Genomic DNA, 22199 nt, shown 5'->3' with positions numbered 1-22199 from the left:
AGTTATTACTTATAACTTATTAGATTATCAAATATAATTCATTACTTGTACTAAAATTAAGTTTGACAAATACAGGGATGCTGTTAACTAAAGTGGTAACAATTCTTTCTGCAGCTCTTACTATTTAAACGATTCCATTATTTATTTTTGAATTATATAATAAAATCTTGCATGACATATCAATATTCTATTGGGGCACAAATTAATTGTACTGTTTTGGATATGGGATCGTCTATTGATTACGTGCAGCTATAAAGAGGGATTATTATTATAGTGAGGTATCATGTGTATAAATTGAATGTGCGATATCTAAACCAAAAAAATACCAATAAAAAAAAATAGAAATTTGTATCAAGATGCTTAATTTTTGAAAATCTGATTAAGATTATCCCTATATTTAAAGATAATATTCTGAAAATTTAAATTTAACAGACAAAAATATACCTGATTTATAGGAGAGGGGTAGTCTAACAACCTAATACCACCACAGACCAGGTCAAAAAGTTGCTAAAAACATTATGTGATTAATGGACGACCCCTATATATACATAACTTTGGATTTTTATTGATTTTGTAATTTATAAAGTTCTATTTTTTTACTATACTTTTAACACAATAAAATATACTACTTACTTAAACATTTAATCGCTGACAACATTCCAATGAGAACCTCAATTTTTGTGATAAGAATTATATATATTTTATAATTAACTTTATCTAGATATTAGTGATATATTTGTCTATCCTAAATATGACTGAAAAATGTTTCAGTGTAAGGTGCTGAGGCTTTGTTACTCAATTACTCAATTACTTTATATCTTATACATTGTGATTTTCTTATATTATGTATGTTACCATAAAGAAATTGAATCACTCCAGTCTCCGTCCACTAAAGGAGTCTGTCCCTTGGTAAGAAATTTACTATTATATTTTTTTTAAACATGTAACATTTTGTACCTATTAATAAATGTATGATAAATACTTGCCTCTTTTTGTTTACAACGCTTTAAATAAAAAACATTATTCATTAACCAATTTTTAATTTAGACAAAATGACACAGGTTAAAAAAATGGTAAATAACACAATATCACTGGTCACCAGTAGCTCAATATCAAGAAAATCCAAAGAAAAAAAGCTTAATATACTATAGTATAAAATATTAAACACAAACATAGTTTTACTATCTCACACAACGCACATTAATCACTAACATGAGATGATATGACTTTTCAAAGATAAAATTATAAATACTTCAATAATTTAATTAATAAATTATTTTATACTATATGCAGTTAAAGAAATGTTCTATCAATTCAAATATTAGTTTACATTGAAACAACCATTTTATCGGTCCAGTATAATTTCCAAGTGTTAATATAATTGGCACCTGTGACTGAATATTTACAAATTTGTCTATATTCATTACTTTTCTAGATATTAATTTAGAATACATTATATAATTAGTCACTTGGTTTTTTAATATATCTATTGAAGTACAATACATGAAAAAAAAAATACCTTCAACCAAATTTTGCATTTACAATAAGCATTAAAAGTTGAATTTTTTTTCATTACTTATTTAATTTAATGATGAATTTAGCAACACCAGAGACTATAATAAAAATAGATAACTATTAATATTCAAAGTAATCATAAAATAAATTTATTATATTTAAAAGAAAATGAACCACTTATGTGAATTATAAATAAACTGTATTTTAACAACACTGTGTATAAGTACATAAAATAATTTCTGAAAATATTTTCCGTTTGTTCACACATTCTAATTAAATTTAATTGTACTGTAACAAAGTAACTTAGCAACAGTCCAAGTAACAGATCATCATGTAGGACATCATTATTTTTAAATGTAATAGGTTCATTTCAGTTCATAATTAAGTTTCATTAAATTCATTCTAAAAAATACAAAGAATTACACCTAGTACTAACAATTAGTGCTACAATACAACACGTAGACCTAAAAGCGTAGTACTTGAAACTATTAGTGGCAATAAGAGAAACAGTAGTTAGTATCAAAAACTCAATGTTTTTTTGTTTTATTTCAATGGTTTTTCTATAAGTATTTACTATCTTTTATCATCATTTAAAACCCTTTCCTTTAAAATTAACTTCATTATTACCTAATTTACACAAACAAATTTCACTAATAAAATGATTGGTAAAGTTAACAATACTTAAGATATATCAATACTATGGGGCTTAAATATATTTTTATAATCATTTATATGTAATAAAAAATGGTAAAATTCTCATATTTTGAAGCTGCCTTGTCGTTATCGTTATATTGAGGCCCTTTAATAAAACGCGATTTACAACAGATACTTGACTGACTTTGTATTATTATGTAATAGTAGGTATGTTATTCCATAAAAAATTCCAAGTTAAGCATATTATTTCGACTACTTAAAATCGCTGACTTCACATTTTTACCTACCAAATCTTTCAACACGTTACTATATTTAACGAGTATCAATAAATATAACAAAAATGTAACGGATACGACGGATCGGATATGACTGTCAGTACATGAAATATATATAAGAAAAAATATTATTGAGACCTTTATCAACGCAAATAGCACCCAAAACAATGACTGTTAGAATTCTTGTCTATTTGTCTGTGCGTTTGTGCACGCTAATCTCAGAAACAGCTTATCTAATTTAGATCTAGTTCGCTAATATATTGTGGTAAGCTTCACTTAACATTTAGTGTTTGTTTCATGTCAATCGGTTTATAGATCAAAAAGTTATGCCAATTTAAAGAATCACGTTGAACATGTAAATACCCACAACGCTGACAAAGTCAACTGGCACAGCTAGCTTTAAATAAACGTAATGATGTACCAAAGGTTACCAACTTAATTTTATGAATATATATTATAATAGAAATAGGATTTCATACAAGACATAATATTTCAGCCACATAATTGAATCCTGACCTCATTTAAAACATATGCAAATTGCAATAAAATTAAAAGACATTAGAAAACCTGTATTTTTTATGATATTGTTGTAGCCCCAAAGTATCAACACATTACAACCACATACTCGTAATATAATAATATCCAAATCAATTATTTAATATCGATCTCAGAAGATTATACTTAATAAATTTGAACAAACTAGATTTTTTTGGTAACTTATTATTTAACATCTAATTTTGTTAATAATATACCTAAACGTTATATGTTATAGACTTAGGCCAATAATAATCGTATATATACTTATAAAAATTAATATATCCATTTTTTGGTATAATATTGGTGCGTAAAACTACCTATGCAATGTATCAAAAAGAAATCTAACTAAAATATCAGTTAGGATTATTATAGTAAAATTTTATTCAAAATTGTACTAAATGCAATATTTACAACAAAAAAAATGCAAACTTAAATACACAATATATATTGCACAAACAAAATATACAAAAAAAAAAAAAACATTTTTTCTATAATGAACTATTTAAGAAATAACTTCAAACAAAAACCATGATAATAAGATTAATCTATATTTTCTATAAAACCAACTGTTATGTAGTATATAAGATTTTTTTTAATATACATTAAGATGAATTATGTAATTTGACTTACAAGAGATAATTACCTGTTATACAACTTTATTACTATAACCACTTGTTAAATAACAAATATTAAAAATGTTCAATTATAACTAAATTGTTATTATCGTATTTAATTCCAATTTCATTGCTATTTTCATAAACCATGTATGTGTAGTACCTAGTTTTGAAAAATGGTCATCTTCAAATTTAAATACTTTGAACCAAATGTTCCAGACACTTCTACTGTATACATATGTGTATGGAACCAATTTAATTTCTTTTAAACTAAGTCTAATATAACGTAAATTCTTAAAAAATTAATAAATGTGTGTGTGTGTGTGCAATTCACTCACGGCAGAAATGAAACTTCTGAAAAGTCGTAGGAAGTTAGGCCGTTGCGATTTCTTCTATCGAAGATAATCACGGTCGTGAAAAGGGTAATAAGCGCCATCTTAATCGCGCGTCTTAAGTACTAATCTATTCTATTTCATTCTCTCCTATACATTTGTTTTTATTCCTTTATTGCACTTTTCGTTTCGACTTACAAATGACGATTCCATAGAAATATCACTTGAATAATTATGAAACGGAGATTTTCAGAAATAGCCTATTACCAACGAGTTTACTTTCAAAGGTGAAAATTACCTTTGGTTATTTTTATTTTATTTTTTTAATTTATTTCATTTACATCGAAGTCCTCTGAACATTTTCAACATTTGATACGTATTAGAATACGAATATCAAGTACACAAATATATATTTGAAAGATAAATAGACACCAATTTATTAGTTAACAATTATTAGTCTGTGCGTGCTTTATAAACGCTTGAATATGAAAGTTAAGTTTAGTTGCTGTTTAGTATAAAGTTATTAGGAACATATATTTACATGTTATTTATGTTAAAGTAAGCTAAGCTCATTTATGGGTGGCATATTTCGAGATCATATCTCTTATTTATAAAATACAATTTAAAATGTATACATTGGTTTTATGTTTTAATAAACTAATTTAAAATTTAATTTTAAAGTATCGAAGTTAATATTTAGTTGGGTAAATAAATAATAATTGATTATTCACAATATTACAATAATACAAATTAAATATGCTACTGGAAAAAAAATACAAAATTAATTAATCAGTAAGTTTCTGCATAAAACGATTTCAATAAAAAATACATAAAGTATTTTTTAGTAGTATATGAAGATTTATATATAAAAAAAAAACAATTTCCAAAATTTGGCGTCTAAATTTGTGTAGAAATATTCCAGTACACAGTTATTTTATCAAAATTTCACTAGATTTCAGACTTATTTATTTCTGAAACGCCAATTATACTAAGAATTTATTACGAAAATTTATAAATAGTACTGGCATTGTTATTAAAATATACCTAACTGTTTAATGAAGAGAAAATATTATTATTGTCATATATAACTATATTTACAACACAGGTATAAATAAATTTAAATGTAATACATAATGTTTGTTAACAATCATAATATTAACCATTTTAATAGAGTATTTAGACGAAAATCGAAAAAAAAAACCGTTTAATTAACAAAACAAAATAACAATATAAATTGTACTGTTTATATTTTGAATCAAATAATAAATATTATTTCTTTTCATTAATACAACGAAATATCAAATTTTATTAAAATGGTTGAAGTTATTACTGTAATGAGGCTTTTAAAGCATAAAAATATTTAGGATACAAAAGATATTTACCACCTGTCCACAGAATACACCCTTTTGAGCTAATGAGATTACTAATTGACATCAAACATGCACACGTATATATGTATATAATAATCTAATTTATACGACAATAAGTGATTTAAATATTTTTAAAAATTTAAAGCACAAAAGAAGAATGTATTTAAACATTAATTGGAATATAATTAACGCTTATTGTATTCTGTGAAATTCTGTAAATTTCAACTGTAGTTTGTAAACTAGTTATCAGAATTAATTTTTGTGTATCGGTAAGGGATGAGCCTCTGAGTTCATTACGTATTTGCTTAAGTCGATTACAAATCTGTCATCGCTGAACAGCAAATATAGGTACTTGAGGGTTTCCGATAAGAAGAATGATTCCAACATATCCCTTAGTATCGGCTTTTCGGCTTTCACATTCGCTAAGGATGTGTAGCCGTTTGGCACTTTGGCGTATTTCTCGAAACCCTGGAAATGTGTACGTATTATATATTAGAAGTGCTTATATTTATTTCATACCAACATTGTATATAGATACAAAGAAAAAACAGGCATCAAATTAAATTATATTTAGTACATACAATGTCTAAGCTATTAAAGCTAAATTAAAAAATAATATAATTATTATCTGACTAGCTTTGACATGTGAATGCTGTGTCAGAAATTAATTTGCATTATCATTACATAAATGTTATCATGTGTGTACTGCTAGTGTCCTATTTAAGTAAATAAATAAATAAAGCTATGTACAAAAAATTAATTAAATAGCAGTAGTAGTTCATGCACTAGATTACATATAGTGCATAAACTACTATTACTGTTTAATCGAAATAGGTCCTAGTGTATATATATATTTACACTAGCAGTTACTTCGGCAGTAGGTGTATAACATACCTACATAGGTCGAAATTTATCTAATAATTTGTTTAATTTTTTTTCAATTCGTGATATTGTTATTTTTTAATCTATTATCTATATATATAAAGTCGTTCCGTAATTTACTCCTCGCGTAATATCGAAAACCGCTTAATGTAATTAGGACGAAATTTGGCAGAGAAATACCTAGTTTATTTGTATTAAAGTTTTATTTTTGTACCTGATAAATCTGCCATCCCCAGTCTTGGTAAGTAGTGTTGCCAGTTATTTGATACATGTACCACAGACTCTCAACGAACTCGGGACGTAGGAGGCTGTGCGCATCAGCTGTCTTCGTGTACATATCATCTGTTGTACTAGCCTTGAAGTAATAAATAATTAAATTTTATTTTTTTATTTATAATAAATAATAGTTTGTTGAAACGCAAGAAAATTGCTGATTATAATTATATATTTTCTTATATTTCTAAAGTAAACTACCTAATGCCGATGTTTCAGCTGACCATGAAGCCGAAAGGAGAGTCATTGCCAACTGCACCTACATGTAAGTCGAAATATCACCGATTCTGTTTAGAGAAAACCAAATACTTACCATATTGAAATGTGTAATCTCTGGAGCGAGGAAAGTAGGATGAGCTGCATATGTCAAGTAGCAAGTATATAGTAATTCTTCAGCCATAGTCATGTGCCAATCTGGCAAACCATTGGCGTGACCAAGTGCCAATGTGCCGGGGAGGAAGCAGGTTAAATGGTCCATTTTAGGGTTGAATGACTATAACAATTAATAATAAATTAATAAAAATCTTAATACCAATGTTTATATATATTTAGCTATGTGGTGTTTTAGCTATTTAAAATTCAATGAGAGAGTGTTTTTGAGACGATTATTTATTAGGATTATTATTATTATTATTCTTTAATTAATGAACAATAATAATCCTAATTCTTATTTGTTATATCTGTTCTTGTTATGGGAACGTATATTATATATTTCCAATAGTATTTTCATTTTTTTTTCATTTGTGTACGTTTTATTTTTTTCTATTACTGATTATATGCAATATTGTATCAACTTTTCTCATATATAAAATAATGCATAAACATGTATAAGTTGGCAGTTTATTCCGCCACACTGATCTAATTTGTGTTTGAACTGAGGATTGGCAAGGTAGGGCAAGATAAAAGAAAATTACATCATTATATAAATAAAAAACTTACCTCTGATCCAGACGTCAACTCGCCAATAAATAATCTTTTGTTAGGAGAAGAACGCTTTGCCAAAAATTCTCTCACGCCCTCTACAGCAGTCACGTAGTCATCTAATAAGCTAAAAAAAAAAACTTTTTAACTATAGTCACAAATTGTGAGCATCATAGATAGATAGAATATGCTTTCTTGCACACCAATCAGAAAAGATTTAGATAAAAACACTTATTTACACATAGATAGTAATGTACAAAGGTGGTCTTATCGCTTAGTAGCGATCTCTTCCAGACAACCTTTAACCTTTTTTTAATGACTGGGTTCTTATATATAGACTATGCTTTGTCACCAATAGGAATCAATTTCCTTTAAGACTGATATTTGCTAGTCTTTTCTATCAATTCTAATATTTGCAAGCATTTGTATTTCTACTACATATTTTTTATAAGTCGTTTTGTTTGCCCAAAAATTCGATCATTATGACAAATCTCATGACTACATTATAAACACAATCTTTTTCTTTTCTTAACTCAATGACACCCCGTAAAAAGAAAACACAATACAAACAGCGCACAAACAACGACAAACATCTCTAAAGCATACAAAAATAATTGTTATGAGCAGAACACCGTGACACATCGTCTCTTTAACTTCAAAACTAAATATATATTTAGAATATTAATATTTAACTCCTTGAAATGACGGACTCAACAAGTATTTCACTCTATTGAGGGTAGAATTTTGCTAATGCGCGGGCATCAAACCCAGGACTGGTGTAGCGCTCTGGAGTATCTTCCAACTGTCCGAATAGAGTCATCAAATTATACAATACTCACTAATTAATAGTTTTTCCAGTTTGTAGCCATTGTTTTAGCAGATACTCGTAATAGCTGTCACCCCTGGCTCCGAGGGTAATGGTTGCGTGAGGAAGAAAATGACCAGTGTTCGGATTTATAAATATTGGTACGAGGCCGTGTTTCTTTGGTAACTGGTGTATTTTCTCCGACACCGATGACGCCGCCTCCTGTAAAAGAAAGGTTTTTGTTTACTATCATTTTATTTTATTTTTATTTATACTTTATTGCACACTTACAATAAGAACATTAAAAGAAGAGGAAAAAAAAAAACATACTGAATAAAGTTCAAAGGCGGTCTTATCACTGACAGTGATTTCTGACAGACAATCCGTCTATAAAGGAAACATTTGTAACAAATAACAGGCACACGGCGCAATTTAAAACAATATACTATGTATAAGATTCATTTTATATGACGCCACAATCCATACGAGGGCGTTTGTTTTAATTATAGAATAAGTTTTTACGTTTTTGGTTAAAATTAGTTATAATACGAAATTTAAGAAACGCTTTTTAGGCAAAATGGTTGTATTTTAAAGATCCTATCAATGACCTTCCTTGGTCTCCAAGATCTCTTGACGTCGAAGGGTTGAAACTTAAAACGAATCACTTTGGGGGTTAGTGCATAATTTTTCTATCAACAAGGATCGAAAGAGTACTTAACGTGCTCTCTGAAACAGTGTGGAGACTCACGAGACTAAACAACCGAACCAGCGCTAATCTAAAATACAAATAACTACTCCGAGTGGGTTGAAAAACTGCGACCAATCAGCGTTAATGGAACTTTTTCATCGCTAAATCGATTATCAAGGCAGGACAAAGAGCGAATCATATAATAAACGTAACGTATATAATCATATATTACGTTTTTACCGTTCACATAATTTTCGTACATTTTTATTTTATACCTATGTTTATAACTTCAGTTATTTCGCAAGAGCAATTATTATACATTTTATTTCATAATGAAATGCACGAAATACAACAAGTGAAAAAGTAGAATAATATTTTAATTACAACCAACAACAATTTGTATGTATTAAGAAACAAAGTTACTTAAGTAAATAACGAAAGAAGACTAATGTTGTGAAGAGTTGGTTTATAAAATTGAGAATATTTATTATATCATATTTTTTAGTAACCAAGGTAGGGCATAGCAGGTCAAACGTCTTACTCAAAATCTGAAGCAGCCCGACTGGAGCAGTACCTCGACCTTACAGAAGATCACAGTTAAATACTGCTGCTCTCAAAGTGTTGTGTTTCTGTGGTAAGACCAGAGTTCCGGGGGGATTGTGGGTAGGGTGGGCAACGCGTTTGCGATGCTCCTGTTGTTGCAGGTGTCTATAGACTACGGTAACCGCTTACCATCAGTTTTATAAAATCAAAAAAATATATATATTCGCGAAGCAAGTAAGCAAAAAAGATTTTATTTTTATTGCCGACCTAGTTTTCTAAAAAAAAAAAAAATATTCGCAAAGCAAGTAAGCAATAAAGAGTATACAAGGGGAAAATCAAATTCACATTACACAAATATAAATAATTTTAACTGAGGTAGGGGACATCAGGAATTTCCTGCTCAAAATATGAAGCAGCCCGACTGGGGTAGTACCTCGACCTTACAGAAGACCACAGCTAAATAATACTGCTTTCAAGCAGTATTGTGTTCCTGTTGGTGAGTAAGGTGACCAGAGCTCCTGGGGGGATTGGGTCGGCAACGCGCTTGCGATGCTTCTGGTGTGTTACAGGTGTCTATAAGCTACGGTAATCTCTTACCATCAGGTGAGCCGTACGCTTGTTTGCCGACCTAGTGACATAAAAAAAAACCATGTTAAAAGAGAAAACGGAATTAATTATAATAAAATTAATGGCTCCCAGTAGCACGGAAATTCTGGACAAGAAACCAAACTATACAAGTAAAAACTTCCAGCCTATGTTTGTTATGTGCGAGAATCGAACCTACGATCGCTAGCTAGTCGTCCACGGTATTGCAGTACTTTCACGTATTGTGAAATGAGCCATTCATTAATTACGTAAGGCTGATTTTGACAATTTTTTACCTCCATGTAAGGGTGCGTAAGATTTTTCAAACCTCTGTTCTCTATTCTTGAGTAAGATTCCATTTCATTTTTAAAAATAATAAAATGTTCTTAGAAAAGAACCAATTACACTACAATCCCTACTTTCACAGGTTAATTCATTGTTTAAAACTCCATACTTATTTGAAATACGGATTATATAACATTTTTTTTTAATTGTTACCGGATATTTTAAGATAATCAAAATGCATTGATAAGAAATACAATCGCTTATGCAGTTCTCACGGTTATGTTGCGTTATTTATATTAAACGTGAAAAAATACAACAAATAAAGAAACGCATTGCATTCTTATGAACTAGTTTTATAGCAGTTTGCATTCATCAAATAATTAATGATTCCAAAAATTAAGTTTTTCGCTGAGATCATTTCTAAAGCTAAATTTTTAAATCTTAATCATTAAAAATACAAAATTTTTAAATATACTTTAAGCCTATTGTAAAGAAGTATTTTCACACAGCAGAGTTATATATGAAATCACTATGAATAGTGGGGATAGATTTTGCAGTACATAAAATATGTTAAACTAACACTTACACAATATAACTAATAAAACAAACACAAACAGATAGACGATAGCAAACATATTATATATTTATTTTTTTATAAGGATTAAAACCTACTTGTTGCTTTAAAAAAAATTACTGATAATAAATTATTAACAAATCGTCAAAAAATACATCATAATACATTACAATTTAAAACATTCGCTTGCATATTAGGATAGTCATCGCATACAAATATTTTAATATTAATACGTGAAGCAAAAACTTTGTACCACTTTTTACGAAAATTGCACAACGGAGAAGTATAAAATTTCACACACTTATAGTTTATAAGAAGAAAGAGTGCAGAATGCTAATATTTTTTTTTATTATTCATAAAAAAATATATTGAAATGAATAAAAAAATACAATACACACACTACCATTTATTTGACACACACACACACGCATATATACTTTTTTTTTACTATTATAGAAGTATAATAAATCTATCACAGCTGAACCTTGATAATGTTCAAACTTATAATTTTAATTAATCAATAAATTAATCTTATATATAAAAATGAATCGCAAAATGTGTTGCTAAGCGCAAAACTCGAGAACGGTTGGACCGATTTCGCTAATTCTTTTTTTAAAATGTTCCTTGAAGTACGAGGATGGTTCTTACGGAGAGAAAAATTCTAAAAAAAAAAAATTTAAACTTCCTGAAAAAGTCTAAAAACAACACTTTTCTATACTCCCATACAAAAGATTTGTGATAATACTTAAAAGTTAATTTGAACTAAATATATAATAACTATATATATCTTCTCTTATATATAAAAATGAATCGCAAAATGTGTTGGTAAGCGCATAACTCAACAACGCCTAGACTAATTTTACCAATTCTTTCTTTTAAATGTTCATTGAAGTCCAAGAATGGTTTTTACGTCGAGAAAAATTCGAATAATTTCCAGGAAAACCCTAAAAACATGCCTTTTCTTTTCCCACAAAAACGTTTTCTAACTAAAATATAGAGTCAATTTGAACTTTATTGCTATTCAATAAAGTTCACGGTAAGTAATATATTAGGGCGCATTTTACGTAAGTTATTAATGATTAAATTGATCTTAATTGTAGACCGCATTTTAATTTAATTTTACATACAGTAAAAATGATATTAACTAGCTATTTCACATTACTTATAATATTCTTGCGGGGGCGTTAACAATGGAAAATTCCCGTTTTTAAACTATCGACTCGAAATTTGGTACGAATTTATGTGATGTAGAAATGATCAATGAGCGAATTTTAGGATAACTCATCCCCAATAAGGATTGCGCGGGTGAGCGTTAACAATAAAAATTTTAAATGTATGTAACTCCGAAACAACTGAACCAATTTTTATCAAATTTTTTAAGCATCTGTAATTTGGTCCAACTTGGGAGATAGGGTAGTTTTTATCTCAATTGGACCCGATAGGTGGCGCTGCTATTGGTATGTAACTCCGAAACTACTGAACCAATTTTTATCAAATTTTGTATGCATCTATAATTTGGTCCAACTTGGGAGATAGGGTATTTTTTATCTTAATCGGACCTCGTAGGTGGCGCTGCTATCTGTATGTAGCTCCGAAACTACAAAATCAATTTTTATCAAGTTTTGTAAGCATCTGTAATTTTGTCTGACTTGGAAGATATGGTAGTTTTTATCTCAATTGGACCCGGTAGGTGGCGCTGCTATCTGTATGTAGCTCCGAAACTACTGAATCAATTTTTATCAAGTTTTGTATCTGTAATTTGGTCTGACTTGGAAGATATGGTAGTTTTTATCTCAATTGGACCCGGTAGGTGGCGCTGCTATATGTATGTAGCTCCGAAACTACTGAATCAATTTTTATCAAGTTTTGTAAGCATCTGTAATTTTGTCTGACTTGGAAGATATGGTAGTTTTTATCTCAATTGGACCCGGTAGGTGGCGCTGCTATCTGTATGTAGCTCCGAAACTACTGAATCAATTTTTATCAAGTTTTGTAAGCATTTGTAATTTGGTCTGACTTGGAAGATAGGGTAGTTTTAATCTCAATTGGACCCGGTAGGTGGCGCTGCTATCTGTATGTAGCTCCGAAACTACAAAACCAATTTTTATCAAGCTTTGTAAGCATCTGTAATTTTGTCTGACTTGGAAGATATGGTAGTTTTTATCTCAATTGGACCCGGTAGGTAGCGCTGCTATCTGTATGTAGCTCCGAAACTCCTGAATCAATTTTTATCAAATTTTGTACGCATCTATAATTTGGTCCAACTTAGGAGAAAGAGTTTTTATCTCAATCGGACCCGGTAGGTGGCGCTGCTATCGGTCTGTAACTCCGAAACTACAAAACCAATTTTTATCAAGTTTTGTAAGCATCTGTAATTTTGTCTAACTTGGAAGATATGGTAGTTTTTATCTCAATAGGACCCGGTAGGTGGCGCTGCTATCTGTATGTAGCTCCGAAACTACTGAATCAATTTTAATCAAATTTTGTAAGCATCTGTAATTTGGTCTAACTTGGGAGATAGGGTAGTTATCTCAAATGGACCCGGTAGGTGGCGCTGCTTTCGGTATGTAAGATATCAAATCTGGTAGCTGTTTTCCGGGCAGGACAACGTCTGCCGGGTCCGCTAGTAATTAATAAATTTAATTAATTGGTCGAATTTCAACCTCTGGGCAACCACTTATATTTTTTTATTCATTTTGTACTAAGCTAGAAACTTTTGTTTTAAATAGTTAAATTTTGTAATGCTAAATGGTCGTCACAATGTAAAAAATAATGGTGACAACCGTTTTGATGTAGTGGTATTCGGAAGCACATTAATGCCAGCGTTCACAACGTGGGGCAGACATTTGGATATGTTTTAAAAATATGTGTTTGTCCTGGATGTGTTTCCTTGTAAGTTTCAACACCATAACTTAGAAAGAACGTTGGGCTGTTGGTCTCAGTTATTGTGAGAGAAATTACCTTCGTCGAGTTGTGAGACATTTACAAAGTCTGTTTTTAATACTTAAAGAGCTACAAATTTCTAGTAGGATTACTAGTGTCATTTTATTTTGAGTATAATATATTCGCTTTCTTTTAAATAATTAAAAATATTTTTCTAATTAGGTATCAGTTCGTTAGCTTGAAAATATACATGTGTAAAACATAATTCCTTTGTAATTTATTATCAAAACATTCTAAATTTCGAATCCGCCATCCATCTAACCATCGATGTTTCCAAGAGATTTGAAGACATTAAAAACATCATCTAGTTCGCAAGGGAACAACTTAGCAGATTCACTAACAACCCTAGCTATTAACAGACATATAGGTTTTAACACTAACTGATACAGTCTGTTCTTTCCTTAATGATTTTAGATATAAAAAAAATATTGAACCAATTGTATATACCTCATTCATGTATCGACTAATAATTATCCTTAAAAGGGGCAACAGCCGTTACAGCATAGGTTTAAATTATTTAAATATAAATAATATTTATATTTTATTATTATATTAGGTAGGACAGAACTGGAAACATTGTTCTAAATCTGGAACAGCCCAATCGAACAAATACTATGCAGAAGATTACAGCCAAAAAATACTGGTCTGAGGCAATATTATTATCGTCTTTTTGTATCGGGGTGCACTGTGTTGATACATACAGCATACTCTTAGTATTGTAGTCACTGATAGGCATTAATACGATAACCGCTTGCCATCAGGCATTCCACAAGTTTGTTTACCATCTCAGTAGTAGTAAAAAAAAAATTACCTCAAACATAGGATTATTAGTTGCTCTAGAAAGTTCTCTGAACTCCAATTGCACTGTAGTAACTTCGGCGGTAGTGCTGTAATGTGACCATTCTGGTGCATGCGCAGTTCTAGCCCCCAGGTTCACATCAGAGTAGGGTATACCGGAAGGGGATGAAAACGCTGCCATTAGACGTTCGCCGAGATCTTTCTGAAAATTATTTAACATATTTCTGTATAAAAATTGAAATACATGTGTAGGTACATTTTTATGAGTTTGTAACTGACTTCAAAAAAAAAAGGAGAAAGTTCTTAATTAAAGAGAATTTTTTTGGTATGTGAATTACCTTAGAACTTTTTACTGGGTGGAGGACCTATTTTGATGATTGTTTTTATTCGATAGCTGGTCATAATTATGGTCCCATTTAAATTAGATATAGAGATGGTAGGGCACAGGAATTTGGAGCAGCCCGACTAGGGTAAATAATACTGTTTTCAAGCAGTATTGTGTTCCTGTTGGTGAGTAAGATGACCAGAGCTCCTGGGGGGGATTGGGGATAGGGTCAGCAACGCTTGCGATGCTTCTGGTGTTGCAGGCGTCTATAAGCTACGGTAATCGCTTACCATCAGATGAGCCGTACGCTTGTTTGTCGACCTAATGACATAAAAGATCTGACGAGTACTTTTGAGTTATATCAAGTAATGCGTATTTACTTGACTATTTTTTCGTCGACATACGTTGTATTACTCGACACAATTGAAGGCAGCATTTTTCGTTTGCAACCAAATAATTATTATTATGTCGTCGATTTGAAAGGTTTTAGTTTTAATTTATTGCACTATATATTTTATTTTGAAATAAAGTTTAGACTTTTCTTTCCTTTACAAAGCTAATTTGCATGCATTGGTTGTCAAAAATATGATTTTTAATTTTAGTCTGTGATATAAGTACAATTATATGAACATATAATTTATTTTAAAATAACATATTTAGAACTTACGGCTTTGTCGAGAAACATGACATCTTCTGTAAAGTGAAAGTTTGTTAACAGCGCTCCGAGTACTCTTATGGTCACTTCAAAGAAATTGACATCTTTGTTCTTTGTGAATATTAATTCGTTCTTTATCCACTCTTTGCCTTCTTCGAACTCTGTAATATATAACAAACAAATATATATATGAAAATTAACAAATCAGAGAAATTATCAACTTATTAGATCATTGGAACTTTATGCATAAGCAGATATCACATGACACTTAAGGCAATTGGTTTTTTTTTTAGCATTTTTCATTTGACAATCAATTTCAAATGACAATTAAATGAAATTTATAAATAACTTAGGTGATGTACTAACCTTCATTCAAACCCATAATATAGGCTGTATCGAGACTGTCGACAATGGTGAGACCCAGTGAAAACCAATCGAATGACATCCCAGAGACCGGCTTCAAGTTATCATGGCCCCATGCGTGATCCTTGTAACCCCTCCATGCGTGTTTAAATGATTCCACCACAGCAAATTGGCGAGCATTGCCTGGACCTTTCAAACATAACATACTATTAATAATACCTACTAGCGGTCGCCCTCTGGTCTAAATTCGGCCATTAGTTAATTGAAATTATAAGTTTGAATACTATTAAGTATTTATCAAAGACTATACTAATAATAAATTATAAATAAATAAATGTATTTTAAAAACTATTATACTTTTAACAATAACGAACAAAAACTTAAAACATCACCATTTCTCGAATTATAAATTAAAAGTAACATTTTTTTGAACTTCCAAATTATGATTCAAGCGATTAGAAGTATTTATATGTATAGATTACCTGTAAATATTGGCCTTTCATTTGTCTCAGTATCGTAAACGATTTTCTTTACTTGGGCCGAATCAGCTGCCTGATGGTCGTTGACTAGAGATGAATTTTTTAATGAATTCTGTAACAATATATAATAGTACTATGTAGTACAATTAAAATAATAACTAGGAAGACGTTGATACTGTTTTGTGAAATGACTAACAAGTGAAGGCTGGATATAAGATTAAAATGTAACGTTAAAGTTTGTAAAATCACCATTAGTTGATTTTAAACTATAAATTTAAGCAGAACCATATCTGATAGAATATGAGTTTAATGTCCAGTTTCACTAGTTGTGGATAAAGTTTGTCCTGCACATAAGTTACGAATAGCCAAGCAAGGAAGAAATGTAGAATGGATCGCAGCTGGACGGCACATCCCCACACGTCTGAGGGGTGGCGAGGCGATTATAACAAAGATAAAAATAAGGTAGTACTTGAAATACATAAATATACATTTATATCAAACAATTATAAATGTTTTAATCTTAGAAATAATTTTTAATTAATTAAGATAGAAAATTTTGATAATGATATTGATATTGTTACTTTATTGACTTTTATTGATATTGTAAACATATTTATTACACTACTGGACAACATAGTTCCTTAAAAAACTGTCAAAATTTCAAGTTCTTTGAATTTTATAAATATAGCTACTGCTGACTGATGCTAGCTGACCCCCCAAACGTTGTTTTGCCATATATGTTATTAAGCCCCTTCTTAACCCCTCCCCCCCTGTAACTATTACCACCCTCGATTCTCAGACAGAATAAAAATAGATTATTAAGTACTATAATGTTGTATTTCTCTATTTAATATAAGTATTTATTATATTAAGTAGATAAATACAACATCAAAATTGTCCATACTATTCACAAATTATGCCATCCTTCCGCTAGTCTCTTCGAATACAATATGTTTCTATATAAATAAGTAAAACGATTACATTACGAAATTAGCATAGCGGAAATCTCATGCAATATACCTATACAGTAAAATTATTACGAAATCGACGCTCGATTCTATATAATTTAAAAACAAAACAAAGTTGTTTTGTTACATATTCACCACTAACGACCACGCTAAAACGGAAAGTCTTATCTCAATTAGTAATCACTATTGTAATTATCCCACACTTTATACGTAGAACATTTTAAACTAAACCTTATTGTTTTAAACATAGTGTTTAAAATTATAAACACTATTAATTCGACGAAAAGTAGGATGCCAATGAAACTGGTACAGTCTCGTATTTAGCCGGATGATGTAAGAACATAATTTTGATACGGACTCTAAGAAGTTCATGGATTTGATTTTGGTCTGATAATAAAGTTCAAAAGAGACTGTTGATATGGTCTCGGACGACACCAAGACCCTGTGTGAATACTGAAATAATGCAAACAAAGCGGCGACGCGACGTGTGGAATTAAAAATTGTTATAGTTTATAAAATATTTATTACGGATTCATAAAGAAAAAATATTCAAGATTCAAAAATGTCGTAATTATCTTTACTGCATTTTAAACTACCTTTCTTATTCTGCCATTTTCTTAGTCTTAAAATTCTCAAGCAAAAGTTTCACAATAAGTAATTATTAAATTCTCTAAATAAAGTTATAATAAAAAAAAAAAAAAAAACATTTTCGCCGTACACAGTCAAGTTGTAAGTTGAAAGTATGAGTTGACTCGACATGACAATTCATGATATCATCATTACCAACTGAACTCTATCAATCTATGATTTTTGGCTCCAAATATTTTAAAAAGAAATGTACTCACCAATTCAACTTTAATATTTGTAGGTGTTGCTTTTGACGTTAACAAGATTACTAATAATATTACCAGTATTATGACAAATGCATATACCAGTGATCTTTGCAACCGGGACAGCTGGTTCCACCGCTGAAACAAATATATTTATTAAGCGACATTTCACTATATATTTCTTTTACATTTCTTTATAATATATTAAAACTAACTCTTACGGTACTTAATAAAAAGTAATGAAAATTTAACAATTTATAAAAGATATAAAACAATTAAAATTTATTAATGATTTTATTAAAAAAGCTAAACAATAAAAAAAAAAAAAACACGCAACTCCGCTTTAATGAATTATATTGTGATATTTTTAGCCTACGCCTATTTTCGAAAGACTGTCAAACCAACACACAAAAACTCTTCAACATAAATGATCCCGTTTATATCATAACACAATTACACAGTATTCAATTTAATTAGATATAACATACTTCTTTAAGCTTTTCACAAGTCATTGTTACACTATACCTCGCGCTCTGAACTAAGAAATATGAACTGAACAACAAGTCTTGAATGTTTTAGTTAAAAAAAATTACTAATTTGAATCACAAAAGTTTACTACAACTACTGTATACAGCAGCAAATGATTATCAGTAACGATTATTCCGGGTAGTATTTGTTGTTGATGTAATTATATTCAGCAACTATTATATTTTTATTATTTATCACTGGTAACTAATTGACCCATTGGGTCAAATGAATATTTTTAACAATTTCGTGTTTCAACATTAATCGCAAATTATTCTTAAGGTACTTATAGCATCGATATCATTTCCATATCTACAATAATATAAATCATTTAATGAAAGTTTTAACTAGTAAATAAAGACAATGATACTACAGTTTTAAACACTAAATTAGGACATTAAAGTACTTACTTAAATAAAGAATTTACTAAACAATTTATTTTAAAAAATGTTTAATTTGTATATGACCTTTAAGTCAATCACAACTAATTTAAAATTACTTAGTCTTATTAATTTATAATTCTTTGTTATTGAAAATATTAAAATTCATAAAATTAATAATTTCAATAATACTTTCATTATAGTTGAGTTAAAAAATCTGTTAAGTTCTAATTGTAAACCATAGGAATTACACCTCAAACTATTTAATATCACAATTTTTAAAAACTAAGATTAAAAATACAACAATAAGCCATAAAAGAACCTACAATACGAAGTTATAAAATAAGGTTTTTTTTTTCAATGCAAATAATACTTGATAAAATAATCTTTAAACTGTTGTATTTTCTATTGTTAACAGATTCGATGAAGATTTATTCCATCTTAAAATAAAAATAAAAAACAAATTATTTCATTTATAATGCATTAAAATTATTTCACAAAAATATGCTTTTTTTTTTAACAAACCAGTACTGAGTAAGTAGAAGAAGAAGTAAACTCTGTGGCTACGGTAATAATGAATATAGCCACTTCCTCTCTTCCCGTGTGTGTTGTATGAGGCGACTAAAGGATAACACAGTTCCACTACCACCTTGAAACTTATTAAGCCAGAGAGAGAGACATAACCATTCAATTGCTGGCTTTGAAATATAGAGGCCGAAGACGGGCAGCAGCGTCTTTAGTGCGACAAAGTCAGCCCTGCGGTCACCAACCCATCTGCCCAGCGTGATGACTATGGGCAACACAAATGAGTTTCACACAACACACGCCATTTTTTGCCACGAACTTGTGGAGGTCTATGTCCAATAGTGGACTGCGATAGGCTGAAGTGAAGTACTGAGTATTTCTCTCGCAAATTTCTGATATCGACATTATTAGAGATGACTATGAGTAACGATCGCTATCAGGTATACATGATAACTGCCGGGACCGACGGCTTAATGTGCTCTCCGAGGCATAGTGTGGAGACCCATAAGGACTGCACAAACATCCAGACCCGTGACCAGATTGTGTGAAATCTGTATGGCCAAGACATATGTTCCTTTTCTTTTCCTGTTTCCTTTTCTTTATTTTCCAGAGCTTGTTGTGTCCGCAACTCGGTGGATTTGTTCCACGGTACCATATTGTGCATAGAACCTAAACTAATAGTTTAGAATTACCTTTTGTTCATCTAATATTGGTAATAGGCTAGTAAGAAACAGTCTTTCAAACGACTTTGATATCATAGGTGGCAAACTAATTTGTATGTAAGAGGTTATCAGTCTGTGGTTTCTCAGGCTTAGCTATCATTATTATGGTAGAAACTTTTTCTCTATCTTTTTATAACTATTTATATGATCAAGACAATTTAACCTGTTGTATTGTTGCCTAATTTCAGTGTATCCTTTTTATTTTCATACTAAAAAAAAAGATTAAAACAATATTTATTCTAAAAAGTTTATGCAAAGGTTTAAAAAATACTCTGATTGTGTTTTATACTATATTAATTTAAGAGATAACATCAAATATATATATATATACAGCTATTTATGGTCTTAGCTCTTATTATAACACTAAATCTATGCACTCTGCATTTTTAAAACTTAGTCATTTGTATACACTGTACAGCACCATAGTACAGTCAAGAAGCTGTAGTGAATTTGTTAATAGAACTTCACTGAGCAAGCATCAGCAGTTAGATAATTGAAGAGAATTAAAAGTAAATAAATAAATTGTACCTTATGAGTTTTTAAGCTTTTATGGTCACTAACTCTATAACTCATCAATCTCATAACAACATGAGAAGCTCTAAATACCAGCCGCTGCGACTGGATAATAATCCTGGGCAAGATCCAAGGCAAGCGCAGTGCGGGTTGTAGAAGAACATTTTGGCTAAAAAATCTATGCCAATGGTTTGGGAAAAGCACCCGTTCGTTATTCAGGGTGTGAAGGGTAAACGTTGCAAAAATGATCGCCGAACTTTTGCGAGAAGATGGCACTTTAAGAAGAAGAAAGTCTATAATTGATATGTTAAATGGGATATTTACCATTATGAGCTCTATTGTGAAATATTTTACCATTATGAAATATTGGAACTCAAAATGACTAAGAAATGTATTAAATATATCATTTAACCTGTAAAATATATCGTTCCTTATTGCCATCAACACTAATAATGGGGAGACAGATTTATTCATAAGGATAAACAAGTAGCTACTAAACCAAGACTAATTCTTCTTTAACCATTCAAAAGTTATACCATCAAGGAGCGGTATTAAACATCTTACAATGATTCATAAAAGTGGGAAACTAAGAAAAATGTTAATATATATAAAGCTCATTAGCAGTGTTACTTTAGTCATTATTTTCTTGCTGTCTGACAGAGCTTAGTAAATTTTTACATTTGACGGAACGTGAAGAGATAATGTATTGGCTAAAAGTATGAAATGTGCAATAATTGGATTCTCTTACCCTTATAATTTTTCTATGCGAAGTTGATTGTTCTAAATATTGATCTTTATTGTCGCTGCTCCGCCATGTTTCTATTTTTGTTTTGGATACAGAAGATGATAATAGACCGCCAAGGTCGATTTTGGTGTCTTGTTTTGTATCCATTTTTTATTTTATAATTGATGCTACCATTTTAGTTCCTGAAATTATTGATATTTTAAACAGGTTTGTAATATTAAATATACATTATGTGTCTATGAATGAATTTAATATTTGCATGTTTCAGAATTCTGTGTTGTGGTTATTTTGTTGTGGTTGGTTGTTCACGTGATATTTTTAGCAACTTTTTAATCCTCTTGATAATATGCGGTCAAAAATCATATATATTTTTTTCTTGTCCACGGTATATTGAAATTTTCAGAATATAATTTTTAAATACAAGTAGGTATAATCTCACAGTCTTGGCAAATTAGGCATCATATTTATCAAGTAAGCATATTTCCAAACAGACGTAAAAGTTGCAGGGTCTTTGTTGCTCATTTCTTTGGCTTAGAAATCACACATTTCATGAAAAATAAATACATATGATATCT

General features: G+C 29.9%; 1 protein-coding gene across 1 annotated transcript; it reads right to left on the bottom strand.

Moving 5' to 3' along the window:
- Positions 1-5549: 5549 nt before the first annotated feature.
- Positions 5550-21702, bottom strand: LOC123668888 (endoplasmic reticulum mannosyl-oligosaccharide 1,2-alpha-mannosidase; the record flags this gene model as incomplete). Its single annotated transcript, XM_045602580.1, has 11 exons — positions 5550-5765; positions 6394-6534; positions 6766-6945; positions 7392-7500; positions 8213-8400; positions 14608-14796; positions 15587-15735; positions 15941-16178; positions 16472-16528; positions 18230-18352; positions 21628-21702. Coding segments are annotated over 11 exons (1665 nt in total), but the record flags the coding sequence as incomplete, so codon positions are not given.
- Between the last annotated feature and the right edge of the window lie 497 nt (positions 21703-22199).

The sequence above is a fragment of the Melitaea cinxia genome, chromosome Z, assembly GCF_905220565.1.
Source record: "Melitaea cinxia chromosome Z, ilMelCinx1.1, whole genome shotgun sequence".
Lineage (NCBI taxonomy): Eukaryota > Metazoa > Arthropoda > Insecta > Lepidoptera > Nymphalidae > Melitaea > Melitaea cinxia.
Note: the sequence above shows the minus strand (reverse complement) of the source record. Positions and strands in the feature narration are given on the sequence as shown.